At 40.0% G+C, this 16494-nt stretch overlaps 2 protein-coding genes and 1 non-coding gene across 4 annotated transcripts; 2 read left to right on the top strand and 1 right to left on the bottom strand.

Annotated features, from left to right (window-relative positions):
• Positions 1-567: 567 nt before the first annotated feature.
• LOC141758476 (KH homology domain-containing protein 4-like) lies at positions 568-8152 on the top strand. Of its 2 annotated transcripts, XM_074619957.1 has the most exons (14): positions 568-743; positions 1553-1820; positions 1919-2038; positions 2177-2250; positions 2760-2812; positions 2961-3157; positions 3616-3824; positions 4244-4304; positions 4585-4642; positions 4855-5090; positions 5486-5590; positions 6207-6289; positions 6374-6492; positions 6900-8152. In XM_074619957.1, exons 1-14 carry the CDS (start codon positions 715-717, stop codon positions 7028-7030), a joined length of 1743 nt encoding a protein of 580 aa, XP_074476058.1. In that variant the 5' UTR covers positions 568-714; the 3' UTR covers positions 7031-8152. The 2 variants fall into 2 exon arrangements, with proteins under 2 accessions (XP_074476058.1, XP_074476050.1); XM_074619949.1 differs by lacking the exon at positions 6900-8152 and having other exon boundaries at positions 6374-6893.
• On the top strand, positions 3396-3527 carry LOC141762284 (small nucleolar RNA SNORA47). Its single transcript, XR_012592778.1, has one exon. It is a non-coding gene; the product is annotated as a small nucleolar RNA SNORA47 (small nucleolar RNA).
• A 155-nt stretch (positions 8153-8307) lies between the features above and the next one.
• fsd2 (fibronectin type III and SPRY domain containing 2) lies at positions 8308-16033 on the bottom strand. Its single transcript, XM_074619927.1, has 13 exons — positions 15776-16033; positions 15229-15491; positions 14712-14807; positions 14134-14367; positions 13940-13962; positions 13342-13463; positions 12181-12345; positions 11906-12040; positions 11546-11699; positions 10731-10864; positions 10099-10234; positions 9833-10009; positions 8308-8605 (listed from the first exon to the last, which is right to left on the bottom strand). The coding sequence occupies exons 2-13, from the start codon at positions 15478-15480 to the stop codon at positions 8356-8358; spliced, it is 1878 nt and encodes a 625-aa protein (XP_074476028.1). The 5' UTR covers positions 15481-15491; positions 15776-16033; the 3' UTR covers positions 8308-8355.
• Between the last annotated feature and the right edge of the window lie 461 nt (positions 16034-16494).

Genomic DNA, 16494 nt, shown 5'->3' with positions numbered 1-16494 from the left:
CAGGTAGCTTCATCCGACCATGACCAGGAACGCATGAACATGGGGGCCTAATCATTTTTGGATTTTCAAGTTTAAATTTACCAAAAAAAGCCTAATTTCTTTGTATTTATGAAAGAAATGGAATTATATCTGTCAACAATTTCTTCCTCATAAAACAAAGAAGCAATGAAAACAATGAATGTATGCAATATCTTTAAAGTCTTTAAGTGAAATTATTGTCATACTTTTTTTTTTAATTTTATGTTGGTTTTGTTTCATTTCTGTTGTCCTTTTATGTTTGTCACAGCTCTTTGTTTATGTTTTCGCTATGCTTCTTTTGTATTTAAATGGATTCATGTTTTCTGATGTTACTGTGGATACTGTCATTTTGAAACAAAAAAACAAAAACATTTTGGATTTTTTTTTTTACACTTTATCATACATTTTAAAGCAATTTTATAATAATCCTGAGCCAAATTATTTTCTAATTATGTACAATTATAATGTGGATAAATTACCTGACTCTGCTATCATACTTCGCCATGGTTACATAACATGACAACAGCTCAACTTCCGGCAAGTCAGATTTTGCGACACGTCGTCGGACTTTGCGACAGCTCGTCAGCAGAAGTGGCCGGCGTCAGAGCAGAGCAGCAGACTGATGGCTCCCGTCGACCAGCAACAACTACACGACACACTGTTCTAATCTTACTGCAGCGTTAGTGGAGTGGTGCTATGTCTTCAGGAATGACTGGACACACACCGTAAGTGTACCTGTAGTTAGTTTAGTGTTAGTTAGTTAGCTAACAGCGCACTGCATACCTGCACCTAGCATGCTAAGCTAACGCTAGCTAGCAGACGTTGTTGCGGCCTGCTAACAGGTGTTAGCTCGCGGGGTATCACCTGTGCTGACTACTCGAACACTTTATTCCTTCAAGTCGTAAATAGATGTATTGGTAATGTAATCGTCCATAAACAGGATCCTAGCTTGTGAAGGTAGCTAGCTCAGCCTGAACTACAACTAGTATCTAGTAGCTAACTGGCTGTTTGTTAGCTTAGCTCACAAACAGTTCACGCATGTTTATTTGGCGCAAAATGCACACAGTGTTGTTAGCTTCATTAAAACAGACACATAGTTTATCAATGAAAGACATTTTAAACTCCATTTAACTTTGAATGTGTTACACTGTTATTGAATGTCTGTATCCTGATGTTCTGGAGGGTTTCACGTGTGTAAGTAGGTTTAAACAAAACAGTTTAAGAACAGAGAAATCAGTGTGCAGGGTGTTAAAACATGCCACCCAGACACCTTCATTTAGTCCTCATCACAGTGACCAACCATCCCTGTTTTTGCTTTGATGAGTCAATCATCTAACTCATTACTACTAAGTTGCCATTTTAATCTTGAAGATGTTTCGCCACTCATCTATTCAACAGATCTTCAAAAATGAAATGGCCATTATAGTAATTGTACTTTTATGGAGTTTTTCTTGTTGTTAAAAGGGTGTAGTAAACATGATTTTAAGTACACCTATTTATTTGTCTGTTTGTTGTTTTTCTCTTTTGTTTTCAGGTGCCTAACCAGCCGATGGGACAAGACAACCCTACCTAAACAGAGTGTAGATGTGAGGCAACAGAGGAGTAGTGAAAATGCAGCCCACTCACTATCAGGAGTCGTCAGTACTGCTGGTTCAGACGGCACAGTTTCCCAGCCGGCACAGACAGGAGAGAAGCCAGCGCCTCAGGGAGGAGTTGAAATGGCTGCGGCCATGGCTGCTAAAATAAATGCCATGTTAATGGCAAAAGGAAAGCTGTTGACTCCTCCACCATTACTTGCAAAGGTGAATAATACTTGAACAGCTGTAGCAAATAACTGTATAATACATCTGGTTTATGGCTTCATTAGAGGGCTTACAGTTTTCCTTGTCATGTCTTTTAGACCCCTCCAAGTGTGCCTGTGTCAAACACTACAGAAGAAATGGTGATCACAGAGGTTGACATAAACGATGTACCGATAAATTGCAGGGACCTTCTTACTAAAGGCAAAACACAGGAGGAGGTAAGTGGAAAGAGGCTATGGTAGTGTTGCATTTGACACGTGACATTAGGTTAAGAAAGGTCTTAAACAGCTTTAAATAAACACATTCTCCGTGAATCCCTCTTATGTCTTAATCAAATTTTCTATTACCTTTTTCAGATCCGACAGTTTAGTGGAGCAGTCGTCTCAACGAAAGGTCATTACATGGCTGAAGCCGAAAAGGGAAAAGCAGGGTATGTACTCCAATGTACCGATCCCAATCTGAGTACTTTAATACTGGGTATCTACTGATACAGTGTCCAACCCAATGCTTATGTTTACCTCAATGTTGATTAAATATGTATCTGCTGTAGCTTACTATTTAGCTCTGTACATTTCAATTTAAGACATGATCTTGTTCCTGCCAAAGCAATATTCCATATATTAAAGTTTCACATCACTCTTAGAAGAATGGCTAACTTGATACCAGATGATAGACTAGATAATGTTATATATTTGTTTCAATGAAAAAGAAAAAGAATCGCTGTACTACAAATCTTTGCAGTTATAGTGATAAACTGTCTTGTTTACTTGCTCATTGTTCGCCAAGAACATCTCAACAGATTTACCAGGAGTGCAATGTCCATCTTATAAAAATAAATCAATCACTTGCCATATAAAATTAATTATTGATTAAATAAATGTTTGTAGGAGTGCAGAAGTTATGCGTTGTCCATGACATTTCTGATTTGCTTTCTTTTAGACAAAGACCTTTGTATTTGCATGTCCAGGGAAAGAACCAAGAGCAGGTCAATAGTAAGTAGCACCTTTTAAAAATCTGCTCAATCTGCAGTCAGGTATTATCTTCATCGAGTCTAATTCACAAATGTTGTCATCAGTCTGAAATCTGTTCTTTATGGCTGATGTGGCTAGTGGCTGATTGTTGACTTTTCTGCAACATCAGAGGCTGTGCTGAGAATAAAGGAGATCATCTCTGAGGACCTGTTGAGGGCCTCAGCAGCATCAGGAGGAAAGCTGCCTGTAATGCCTCCACTCACAATCTACCCTCAGCCTCCTCGCCCCGTCAATACTACACCCCAGCCACGGATGTCCAACACCAACTCAGTGCCAGGACATCGGCCTGCAGCTCCTCATTCAGGGGTAGGCAAGACATGACGTCTATATTGAAGTTCACCCCTCTGCAAGTTGTGGTGAAACCTCTTTAGTTCCTTGGGGATTCATTACTAAAATGTTACCATGTCAAATATTTCTGCAATGCGCCTGGTAGGAGGGATTTACACCTCTATCAGCAGATCTTTGTATACAATTCATTATGCAGCTCAGTCTTTTGTGTTGAATATTGTGACTTCTAATTGTGTCAGAGTTAGGATTTTACAAATGGAGGTTAAGAAAGTGAGGCAAATGAAGACCATGTTGCCTTCACTGATACCCACCTCCCAAATTAAGTAGCAGAGAGAACGTCCCTGGTCTAAAGGGAAAAGCCTTGGATTTCTGCACCTGCTTACAAAGCCGTTTTACTTCTAGTCAAACTTAATACAGATAAACAACCTAAATATGCAGGGTATAATAATGAATCACATTTTTCCCCATATCCTCAGAGTTTTGTGCACACAAAGATTTTTGTGGGTCTGGATCAGTCGTTGCCCTCGTTCAACGTGAATGAAAAGGTCGAGGGTCCGGGAGGTTCGTACCTGAGTCACATCCAGACAGAGACGGGGGCTCGAGTCTTTCTCAGGGGAAAAGGGTCTGGCTACATCGAACAAGCATCAAAACGAGAGTCTTTTGAGCCTCTTTATGTCTACATCAGGTATGTTCATTCCAAATGCTCACCTTTTGGCAAACTTTTCAAGTTTTCTTTTGGGATTAGTTCACCAGAGAAGGAGATCCACAGGCACACAGCGGGGGTTAAAGCCCATTATATACAAATATGAGCTCAGGGTCGAACAAGACCCATGTTTATTTTAAAAGGAAACCACAAGAAAGGGATTTGATTTTAGTTATTAACAGAACATCACTTGACCTGCTTGGTGTAAATAGGTTATTAGTCTGAATTAATGAAGTCAACTCAAATTTAAATACATGTTGCCAGGTTTCAGTTTTGGTTCATTTGCGACTTAAATAGCTATCTAAGAACCTGCTTGCATATAAATCCTAAAATCTCTTTCTGTTAGTCATGTCTTGAGTCTGTTTCAGCATATTTAACATATGGACCTTTGTGTGTTACAGCCACCCAAATTCAACTGGATTGGAGTCAGCAAAGAAACTCACAGAGAGTCTGCTGGAAACTGTAAGTTCATGATAATAAATAAAGTTGTGAGTTTAACTGAATTACACGAGAGCCTAATGGGAGGTTAAAGAAGGTGAAACTATTAAAGCATATGGTTTTCACTGATACCCACCTCCTAAAGTGAAAGTGGTAGTGTGAACCACCTGATCTCCAGAGATAGGTTTGAGTGCTCTGCACCTACCCACAATGCAACTCAGCTGTCAAAAAAATAAATCAACACAGCCTTTGTGGATTTGTTATCTAGCTCCTTACAAAGTTTTTGTTTTCGTTCGTTCTCCAGGTGAGAGAGGAAAGTGCCCGTATGGTGACGATGTACACAGCCACCGGCTCAACACAACGTGAGTATTCTTTTATGCCTTGTAACTAATTCCAACAAGGTGACCAATTATCAGGTACTAGCTGACTGCATTCTTCTTGTGGTGATTAATCATCCCATGACGTCTTTAGTGGCTCAACAATAGGTTGAAATAGTACGTCACAGTTGTCAAAACACCGTTATTGATTCATGTAATATATGCTATTAACTCCACGTTCTATACTTTCATTTCAGCATACGCAGCACATGGATTTCCACCTAATAGCAATTACTCTAGCCAGGGGTCCTGGTATAACTACCCAGCAAATGGGTATGCTGGCGGCTATTCAGCGTACTCAGGAGCCAGTGGTTATTGGAGTAATGCAAATGGTCCCTCAAGTCATTCTAACATGTCGACAAACCCTCCATCTTCTCAGGCAATGGTTCAGTATCCGGTGTGTCCTAGGAAACCGCATCCCTATCTCGTCGAGGTAATTTCCAAAGATTGAGGCTGCCACCAATTATTGTTTTCAGCATTCACGTATTAGTTATTTTGTTGATTGATTTAACCTGTAAAATGCTAAAATATATATTTATTTTATGATATGAAGCAAGACATGCTGGTAAAATATTTTAGACAATACCATATTTAATTGGCATTATTTAGTCAATTACCAATAGGTTCACCAGTTAGTAATTTCAGCACAAGTTTATATCTACACACACAATTCATAAAACTTCATGTTAAATGAGCTCATCATCTATGTAATAATCTATATCATAATGTTATCAGGACACTTGACACCTTTTGAGAAATTGAGGAGTTTTAGCTTTTTAAATCCTGCTGCTGCATCAGTGTGTCTGTGTTGGTTTTGCTCTACTGAAGGATCCTGGCAGCAGTGAGACAGTGGAGCCCGAAGGATCTTTAAACAGCCCCCCTGACTCAGGAAGTCCCAGACGTCATTTCCAGGAAGGGGTTAAGGAAGAACAGGTTAGCTACTCAATGATTTACCTTCAATGAGTTACTGCTGGCAGTTTAACTGAATCGTCACTGCTAAACTACAAAAATCATAGAATGACACACAATTATATTCCATGAAATGATGGTTTGAAAAGTATCAAAGTCAGTTTGTTTATCCTGCATGCACGCTATCTCTGTAGCTCTCTTGCCCATTTTTTACACTAGTTGAGTAGTGAGTCACACAAATGTTGTTTAAACATTAAATTACCATCCCTAATACAAATGGCCGTCATACAAAGCTCAGCAGTGTTTTTTGACCACAGGCATGGGTTTTAACTGCGTCACTGTGTTGGTCTGAAAACGGATACAACACTGGCCATATGGAAATCCCCGACATTAACTATCGACCCGAAAAGCACTTCAGGCTCCGTCAAATTCATATCCGTGTCTGTTATGAGACATTTATATGTGACTTCTCACCCATTCAAATAATTATTAAAAAGGTTTATTTTGAAAATAAAACCTAAAGCCCTAAGCATTTGGAAAGGTTTTCACATGATAAAGAATGTTTCCTATGTATCAAACCATTTTTCTTTACATGTTACATTTTTAAATTGTATTAAATGTTTTGTACTTTTCTGTTTAGCCTCCCAGCAGATCTCCAGAGGCTGCTCACCAAGAGCCTGCACTTCCTGCCCCCAGTGCTGGAGAGGAGAAAGGAGTAGAAAGGTCTGTTAATGGATCTAATTTCCCTTGTATATTATTCTCCATGAACCTTGTGTGGTGTAGATATTGATGTTTTTCTCGCTTCAGGATTCTGATGCCTCCACCGCCACCCTTCTTTGTGGCTCCTGCCCCTGTTGCACGTAAAAGGCCGAGAGACGCAGTGACAGAAGAGCCCGTATGTCTGCCCGGCAACGCCGCGTCAATGGGTATGCATTTCTTTATCTCCAAATATTCTGAGAGCCTGAGTACTCAGGCATGTCTGTTGCATGAAATGGCATCTCCCCCATGGGGGAAACGGGGGAGAAGTGGAGACCTATGTGACTCTCCACTGGTAGAACCCACTAACATGCTCTTCTTGTATATGTTTTTTGTCTTTCCCCTGTTTTCTCTCTCAACATGTGTTCCTGGACCTGCCTGTAATGGATGTGTGCTCTGCTGCCGTTTCATTTGATATCTTCCCTCCCCTGGCTGCGGATCAAACAAACTCCAAACCCACCGCTAACATGGGGCTCCTCAATGGGTTTCCTTTTTTGGTTTCTCTCCCCCTCTCTCTCATGTCTCCCTCCTTCTCTCTACTTCTCTCTCTCTCTCCATTTTTATTGTGCCCTTACAGGTGTTCAAGAGGAGGTGTACGAGAAGAAGTCTAAAGTGGATGAAGATGCATCAGGCCTGGTGCCCTACGGAGGAGACTCCTCCGATGAAGAGGAGGAGAGGACACGCAGCAGTAAGACAGATTACTCATAACCCCTGCCCCATCCCCACAGTCCAGGATACCCACAGACCCAAAGTCTACTTTCAGTATATCAACACAGTTCTCAAACCCCATAAAAGGAAAAATCCACCCTCACATTCTCATAGACTGTTTTAGAACTATACCAGTGTTTTACCCCATTTACTACAGAGAAAGAAGACATTATCGCTGCCCACTTTCCAAGCAAAATTTGAAATGTTTCCTTTATGTACTGACATCCATTTTAGGACAAAGCTTCATACACTGTCAGATTGACAATCGTTATATAGCATTAATGTAAAGTACAGATGATTAGTAGAAGTAAGCAGGCTGAAGATGCAAAAAACACTGGTATGGTCTTTGAATTATCACCCATTTCTGATGTTTGGTGCTTTCCTGGACTCTTGAGGAAGAAAGGTTTTTAATTTCTTGTCCTTTGCATTGTGTTCTTCTGTTTTAGTTATTTTTTGTTTAAAGTTTTCTCCCAGAATGCCTTTCTGTGACCCCTCACACAGTGGGTGTGAACCTGATGATTGGTAGTCAAAGGTGCCCACCTATATAGCAACTGTAAATATTGATAGCCCGGCTAGTTCTTTGTCATTATGTTTGTTGCCACATGACTTAAAATGCAGCACATCTTGTGGCTTCATGCTCATTAGGGAATTTCGAGGTTATAGTTTTAGAAAATACAAATCTTTTTTCCCTTTTTATTGCTGTTTTGATGGAAGCCTTTCTTTTTTACTATTAAGGGTCTGACTCTAAAAACATGCACTTACGAATCTCTTAAATACAGAGATATTTTTCTGTTGACAAATATGATATTAAACAAAATATTTACTTTTAACAGTGGAAGTATTCAGGGTGGATTCTTCCTTTTTTTTAAGATGTGAATGCAATTGTATAATAACTACAAATGGATTTTTATTTCTTAAAACAATTTTGTTTAATTTTTTTCAAAGCATCTTTTTGTTAATCGAATACAAGCCCCTTATTTCCTTTTTTGAATTTAAATACTTGGTCGGCTGCAGTTACTGATGCTATAAATACATATTGTAAAATTCAGTGAAACTTTTTTCTTATATTGGAAAATGGTGTATGCCTGTTCCCATGGAATACTATAATAAAAACCTGAAAAACATTATCGTCTTCCCACACTTTTTATACTGCCCAAGAAGATCGGCAGATGTCTTTTTAATGTGTATGAATTTGGGTGATCACAATTTTTAGCGTTTTTCTTTATTGGGTCTGTAACAAAGAACTTTGGTAAGTAATAAAAACAAAGTTATCTCACTTACTTCCAGCCCTGGCTTTTATTCCATGTTAATACGGACTGTTGGTGTCAGATGAACGCGTACTCAGGAGCTTCTATACCGTTGTGTACAATAAGAAATCCTGGGTTGTCCAGGCCAAAGCAGGGGTGGACATCATTTCGGAGGTGACAGTGGAAGGTGTGTAGGTGTTGTTCCAGATCCACATTAAAAAAGGACAGAGTGCCCCTCTCGTAGTCCAAAGCCACTCCTATCCGCACTGGGTTCACTGTAATCCTCAGGTCAGGACTCAAACCGCTGTGCAGAAACTCATATTTATGTCTAAAAGGGGGGAAAAGGACAACATTATGATTGTGTAAAGCAAAGAAGTTCTAAAGCTGTTGTGATCAATATCCCACTCTGTCAGCCATTAGTAAAGCAGATGCTGTATCATGAGCCAACAGCAGGATTTCAAATAGCTGCGGATTAAAGAAAATGAGAAATGTGATTGTTAAATTGCGTGTAGGCAGAATCACCAGGAAGATGCCCACAATGGGGACCACATCCAGGGCTTGTGTGATATGTCGCTCTGAATGACTTGCTAAAATGTGACAGTTCAACTGTCTTGCTTTGTTCCAAAAATAGTTGCCATAGCAACACTTATAAAGTAACAGATATTCGACTGTGGGCTTTTCTACCTTCAATGGGCTTAGCTTTGCACGGAGCGGATGCACAATTTTTTTTGCTTAGGAAAGGAAAATTTCTGGTGGCTAAAAATAAAGTCTTGGCCCAGTTTCCGTGTACTACAATAGTAGTCCCTCGGAGGATCAGCTTGCTAATTCTGGTATAAAAAATCTGCATCTACTTGGTCTGTGTAGTCCAGTGAACATTGTCCCCAGCTTGTACAACAAATAGGAATAACAAGTAGGCTGTAGTTCATCAAGAGACTGAGCAGAAAACCACGGCTGCTTTGAACCTTGGGTTTGTTTACAAGTCATTATTTGGTTTCCCACAGACCCCACTGCTGTCTGTCTAAAATTAATAATATAATTCAAAATCGAGGTCTTTCCTTGAAGTACTTTTTCTTTTCTTCTGACCCTATTAAAAACCCAACATGTAGAAAAGTATTAAAGTGGTAACCCTTCCCTCTGCCACAAACTGACGCTGATGAAGACGAAAAAATATATGGAAATGACCATAAAGCATTATTACTACAGCAAACAAGGAATATTTCACGATTTAGAAGTTAAGGGCTATGCAAAAACAAATATTTATTACTTTTGTTTGCTGAAAAGTCACTTACAAACAAAGAGATGTACAGTATCTTATCCTGTGGGATGATGTTACTTACGTTTGGGGTCAGTTAGACTGTTATAAAACTTCAGTAACTGAGATCCTAAAAGATTTATTTGGATTTTGGGAGTAGTTCCGTAAAAAGTAGTGTCGACACCAATCAGATAGAGAGCATATGAAAATCTATTGTTTTACAGCTGGGGTATCCAGGACCCCAAACGGAAAGTTAATAGTGTCCACAGTTATGCTATTTGAGCAGAGATGGTGCAATGTTACCTGGTTGGAGTGAGAATGTGTCTCATACACCAGGAGGTGTTGTTGGCTCCGAGGTACGTGTTCCTCTCCGTGTCCTCGGATGCAACTCCGATCCTAAATTCTGTCCCATCGTCCACCTCAACTTCCCAGTAGTGCCGGCCTCGCACTGGGATCAGATCCCCCAGGACAGCTACACATCTGTACACACACACACAGTCTTATTTTACACTATTTTTAAAAGTTCTCATTATCTTTTGTCGCACAAGCAGCCATTGTATATACTTTACCTGGTAAAGGTGTTGTTATTATCTAAGCCCATAGCGCTGATTGGCAGCTCCTCGTCTCCATAAAAGATGGTGAAGCCGTCTTCAGAGATGGACAGGCAAGGATGGGCAGTGTCCTCCAGGAGGTGGAATAATGTTCCTGCACAGGTAAACAAGCGTTAGTCATCATATGAATGTGGAAAAAGCAGTGATGCAAAGTAAGTACATTTACTGAAGTACAATTTTGAGGCACTTGTACTTGAGGATTTCCATTTGATGCTACTTTACACTTCCACTCCACTATAATTATTTAACAGTTTAGTTATTAGCTACTTTAAAGATTTAGATTTTTTTTTTAATAAAAAAAAAAAGACATCAGTACTTAAAATATGATGCTTTTTTTTTTTAATTGAACTACCCAACACTATATGAAGAACTAACACATCACTTTGTTAATGCAGTGGTTCCCAACCTGGGAATCAGGATCCACAAAGAGGTTGTTAGATGAATCTAAGCGGTCGCCTAAGGCTATTTTGAGTACTTTTACTTTGGTGCTTTAAGTACATTTTGTTGCTAATACTTGTGTACTTCTACTTAAGTAAAACTTTGAATGCAGGACTTTTACAAAAAGTCCCATGAACCCATGTGTTTCTCACCTGTTGTGGAGACAGTAATCACTTCACTCCGGTCGCTGGGCCCGCCGATGTTGACTGCTCTCACAGAGATGAGGTAACGGCGTCCTGTCTGCAGCTGGATCAGACACTGACAGGTGGGCACGGCTACTACAGACCTGGAGGATTAACCAATAGGACAGAAGGCTGATATCACTTCCTGTTTAAATATACTAAATGATGACAACTGTTTTTTGGATTGGTTTTATTTCCATGCTTCTACCAGAGTTGAAAGCCTTGAAATAACATACTTCTGAAATACTAAGTGGATTAATGGGGTGTTTAACTAAGAACTTTGTCATATTTGGACCACAGTCCTGTTTCAGTTAATACAATTTAGGCTCCTCTGTGCAAAAAAAAAAGACAGACTGTTCAAATAAAAGGTTTGACTAGATGAAAAATGAAAATGACCCCAAATGCGAGGACTGTATTCTAGCTGAGTCTAACAGTGCTGCAGGAGCTGAAGCTAAGAATAGATTTTCTAGGACAGTGTGTCTTGATTCAGCAGCTCTATAACCATGGGACCTCAAAAATCCCAGGCAAGCACTAACACAGGCTTGTTTATGGATGTATTGAAGCAAAAGCCTTATTAAAAGGGCCGGCCGGTGCAGATAAACATCATGGGGCTGCTGCATCTTTGAAGCTCTGCAAATCCAGTGGAGCATTTTTTTTTTTTTTAAACAGAGCTATTTTTAGTTTACCTTTGTGTGCAAACTCTATAAAAAAAAACATTAAATCTTGAGCTTGTTTCTATGTTGAATGCGTCAACTGCTGGTGTAAGTTAATAAGACAGTTCTTACTCAGTAATGCCGCTCTCTGTGCCATTAGTACCCATCTCACTGAGCTCCACAGTGTAGGAGTCTACAGGGTTGGTGTTCCCGGACTCCCAGCGGATCAGAGCAGCCTCTGGGCAGCTAGTACACTCCCTCTGCTTGATCACTGGAGGCGACGGCACTAGAGAGAGAGAGAGAGAGAGAGAGAGAGAGAGAAATCAACCTTTTAGACTTTGTTCTCTCTAACATCAATCATGTAAGGTTGTAGTGATTACAAAATAGAGAACAAAAGTGATTTTAGGAGACATCCTCAGACAACAGCAGTTATTTCAACTGTCACAAGTTTAATGACTCCTCATGTCGTTGGAGGAGTGCGACATTTATTACCTGTCATGTATAAGGCCTTCTCGCTCGCCGGGCTGATGCCTGTGGTGTTGGTAGCAGTCACCCAGAGTTCATACTGAGCGTTGGGCAGCAGGTCTGTCACAGTGCAGTGGGTCTCCTTCACTTTCACATTGCTCACTGAAAAAAGCCAGCACAGATTTAAAAATGTGTACCACCACCACCAGTATCCTTCAGAGAAATCAGAGACATCAACAGATACTATTTCAACAGTAGATGGTGTTATCATGCAATGTGAATGTGCAGTCTCTGTGTTATACCATGTGGTGCACAGGTGCTGTCTGCCGGCGTGTCCTCCAGCACTGGTCTGTAGTAAAGCTCGTAGTACTCCACCGTGTCGTCGGAGAACAAGCTCCAGCACACACGCAGGGACGTCTGGGTGCCAGAGTTGGGCATCTGGGGGTTGATTACCGGGGCAGATGGAGCTGTTTATACATCGGAGAGACATAATCGACACAGTTTTGTTATCAAGTTATACCATCAAAAGCATTAAGACAACGGCACTAGGGCAGTTTTGAATAAAAAGTGATACGAAAGCTTGTTCTAGTTTAAGCTCAACACTGACACCTTTGGGCTTTTATTTATTATTATTCTTACCCGCAAAACAGTGACTTTAAATATTCCTACCTTGCTAAACACAAACAGGACAGTTAACCAGAGATTCAGACATGAACGTGTAGTGTATAATACACTGATATAAGCTTTGGTATAAGCTCAAAAAGGAGTTTTTCTCCCTCACGTTTTGCCTTTATGCCTCTACGGGTGAATTTCTGCTATTTCTTCTTGCTCAAATCTTCACTTCCCATGCAAGTCCCTACATTCACAATTCTGATTTCACCACATCCGACAAATGCTCTTTATGCTCATGTCCCTCAGGTCAAATCAGCCCTTAGATGCTGTTATTTAAATATCATTGTAATCCTATCGTTTTGTGTTTCAGGCCTACTAACCTCCCCATCACCACAATTACCTCCACAATGTTCAGAGAGATTCAACTGAGAGTTCCCATCATCCACCTGATGGCTTTACACCACCAGCAGCATCTAGACTCCCATCTTCTATCTTCACGTGGGCCTTTGCTTAATGAATCAATGGGGTCTAATCACCACAGTCTCTTGTAATAAATATTGTTATAGACTTACAAATGTTCTCTCCTTCTTGAACAGTCTTTAAAACACTAAATGGGTGGTAACAGTGCTGTGTGTCTGTTCTCTCACTGAGAATATCACTTGATTATTGACACAGTGGCGGTCACTCTGTGTAAAACAACACAAAGCTAGCTGGTCTAAGGTGTCCAAGAGCACAATGTGTCGAAGACAACTTTTCAGATATTGACAAGAACCTTCACCTCTGTGCTGTAATGACACAGTCATTGATCGATGGGTAGTAGGTAACCTGGGAGAACTATGTGTAAATCAAACCTGGAACAACATTGATGGAGTCCATCATGGTTTTGACATCCGACATGTCAGCGAGTGGTGTGTTGAACTCCAGACGTGTAGTCAACGTGAGGTCAACATCCTCTTTTGCAAACTCCTCGATTCTAGTGTAGAACAAAAAGTAAAAACAAGCTCTAAATAATAAGATTCAACATTTAGGGTAAAGCAGCTTGGGTCATGCTGTTCCTTTTCGATCAATCAAAATGTAGTCAGTTTGACAAAAAGATCTTCAAAAGCTTAAGGTCCACTTACTAGCTTTTACTGGAGCATTTTTGTGGTCTTCTGCAGAGACTGAGCAAACTAAAAGTGCTGCAAAAAGCTAGTAGGTGGACCTGTAGTACAGACTTTTATGTCAAAGTATTTTTTTCAAGGCCAAGAATTTACTTTCATGCTCAAAATGTGAGCTTAATATTACCTAATAATAATAATAATAATATTAGTCTGAAACTAAAGGCAAAACATCTGGAAACACAGTATTAGCCCAGTGCCATTCATTGTTAGTCTTTTGAAATCACACTGCAGTCACGGCCAGTGCAGGGTCACACTATGTGGCATACTCACTGAGCAGCTTCATAATTACCTTTTAATGGTGGGCATAACTGCCTGTCAATAATGGTAAATTGAACAAAGTAAATACATGTAGAAATACTAATCAATCCTTCATATCCATAATCACATTGATCAGGGCTATGACAGTTACTGGAACCATTTATTATCATGTGTACAGCTGTAACCTGCATCTAAAAACACACAAGAACACAAGCTATAGGACACCTTGAGGAACAGCCTCTTGTCTTGGCTGCGGTAGACCTCCTGGGCCGACTCAATGAGCTCCTTGGAGGCGTCCATCGCCTGACCACACACCAGCAGCTGCTTGTACAGGCCCTCCAGCTTGCCCTTCTTCTCCTCCTCCAGTCCAGCCGCCCTCTCGTCGTATCGCTGAGACAACGTCTGTAGCACATCGTTGTAGTGCTGCTCCAGGTGCTGCTCCTGACGGCCAAAATTCTCCTGTAGAGTACATACATTTATACGATCATAGTTAGAGGTTTACACATGTGTTATGCATTAAACTAAATATGGAAAGAAAAGAAAAACGAGGAGAGGATGACAGATCAAGGGAGGCAATGAATGAAATGGATGTGTTTGACTCGAGTTCAGGCCTTCCAGGAGACACACATGGACTTACAAAACTGGAATCTGACATCTTGAACTTTATTTCTGTCTTTGAGTTTAATAAAACAAAAATAGTAATAAAAGAAGTATTCCCAAAACGCCCACAGAGACATAAAAATAATAAATCAAATGTCAAAACACATTCACTAAACTGAAAGTCTTTTGAGAACGACATTTACCTCCACAGTGAGAAAGATTTCCTCCAGATGACTTGCAAAGTTTTCCATCTCAGCAACCTTCCCTTGCAACTTATCCCTTATGGTGACCATCTCACCCTGAAAACAATTGAAAGTCATACGTCTTTCTCTTTGTAATTCAAACCAGTAACAAACTTTTTTTCAGCCTGTGCTTTCAAGACTTTTCTGCTTATGTGGCTTAGTAGAAAACTTCCATGTGGACAGCTCCATCTTCTGGGAGTAAAGCTACAAAGAAATCTGAAATTATATATGTTACACAGTCCTTAAGTGACATGAAATGGCCATTTTGGGGGGAAATAATAGGATTTACAGTTGTCAAGAATAATGGCGTGTGTTTTTCCACTAATTTCTAGGGGTGCTGGTTCTGTATTTATGCTGCCATTTTCACCAAGTCCCTCTAGAAAAGTGATTAAATCCCAAGAAACCATTGTGGTCAAATAAAATAAGAATTTTTTTTTCATTTATACATCACGGGCCAAATCTGTGTTAGTGTCCTCACCTCAGTTTCTCCTTCTTTGAACACATTGTCATCATCAAGTCCATCTTCTGCCCCAGTGAGAGATGGGAGGCTGTCCTCACAGGGCTCAAAATGAAGGGACTCGTTGGTGTCAACAGAAAACCTCTGGAAGGTGGAAACTCCTTGGGTCGCCCTCCCTCCTCTGTCTGCCATGGTGGCTCTGCTTAACTCCTGGTGCTCAGCTTCCTCTGCAATCACATCCAGTCTGCCTCCTCTGATCTCACACAAGTCCATGAGGACAGGGACTGTGGGAGGACAGAAGGTTTACGATCCATTTATGATTCAAGCTTCTGACAAAAGATCAATTTACTTCAGCCCTTTTCTGTTCTTAACTATATCAATCTGTATATCAACAACATTTCAGAATAGTATTCTAAAAAGTCTGCATCCAATAATAAGTGAACAGAATGAACACAAGAGAATATGAGCTCTCAAAACTACACTCTTCATACAAACAACTTGCCTGTGCAGAACTATCTGTTTGTAATTAGATAATCAATAGTGAATGAGCAGCTAACTGCATATTTACCTGGATAATTCAGCAAACCAGTCTGTTCTAAACAGACATTTCAGGCCAAGAGTGGTGTCCGACAAGCCAGCTCTGTAAGCAACCCAACCCCTCACCCTGAAACAGGGACAGAAATAGATGGGACTGGGATTGCTCAAATGTCATAGGCATGCCAAACAAACACCCATACAGGAACTTAGCTATTTATTGAATAAAATATACAATTTAGACTGATTATAGGCCTCAGTTTGGTTAACACTGTAAACTTGTAAAACTTAAAACCAATTTTATGCTATGATTAGGAGATGGAATTCCCCTACCATGTGACTCAAATGTTAAAGTTAAACGCAATACAAGGGACATCATGGTGCCTTCAGGACTCCTCGTAAAATCCAATAGAAACTCTTTTGATCATGCAGAAATATCTAAATTATGACCTCGCCTGCTCTTTCATTGAAATAAGAAGCTGCATGGCATTTGTTTCTCTAACTGTTGCTTTGACGTTAGAAATCAAGCAAGACTTGTTGTGCACGAAAAGGAAGATAACTGGGGAGAAATTGCTGTGCGATCAATAAAAGAATTAGATTTTTTTTGGCTAAATAAAACTACAAGGTTTGCATTGTGTCCTCTATCTCAACATTTATTATCAGCTTATGTGATAAAAAACGGTAGATTTTTAGTGCAACTACCTTTGTTTACATTTTATTTATTACATCTACCCTACCTATTTTTACAAGTGC

The sequence above is a fragment of the Sebastes fasciatus genome, chromosome 2, assembly GCF_043250625.1.
Source record: "Sebastes fasciatus isolate fSebFas1 chromosome 2, fSebFas1.pri, whole genome shotgun sequence".
Classification (NCBI taxonomy): Eukaryota; Metazoa; Chordata; class Actinopteri; order Perciformes; family Sebastidae; genus Sebastes; species Sebastes fasciatus.
The sequence above is the reverse complement of the archived record's forward strand: the minus strand, read 5'-3'. Positions and strand labels throughout refer to the sequence as shown.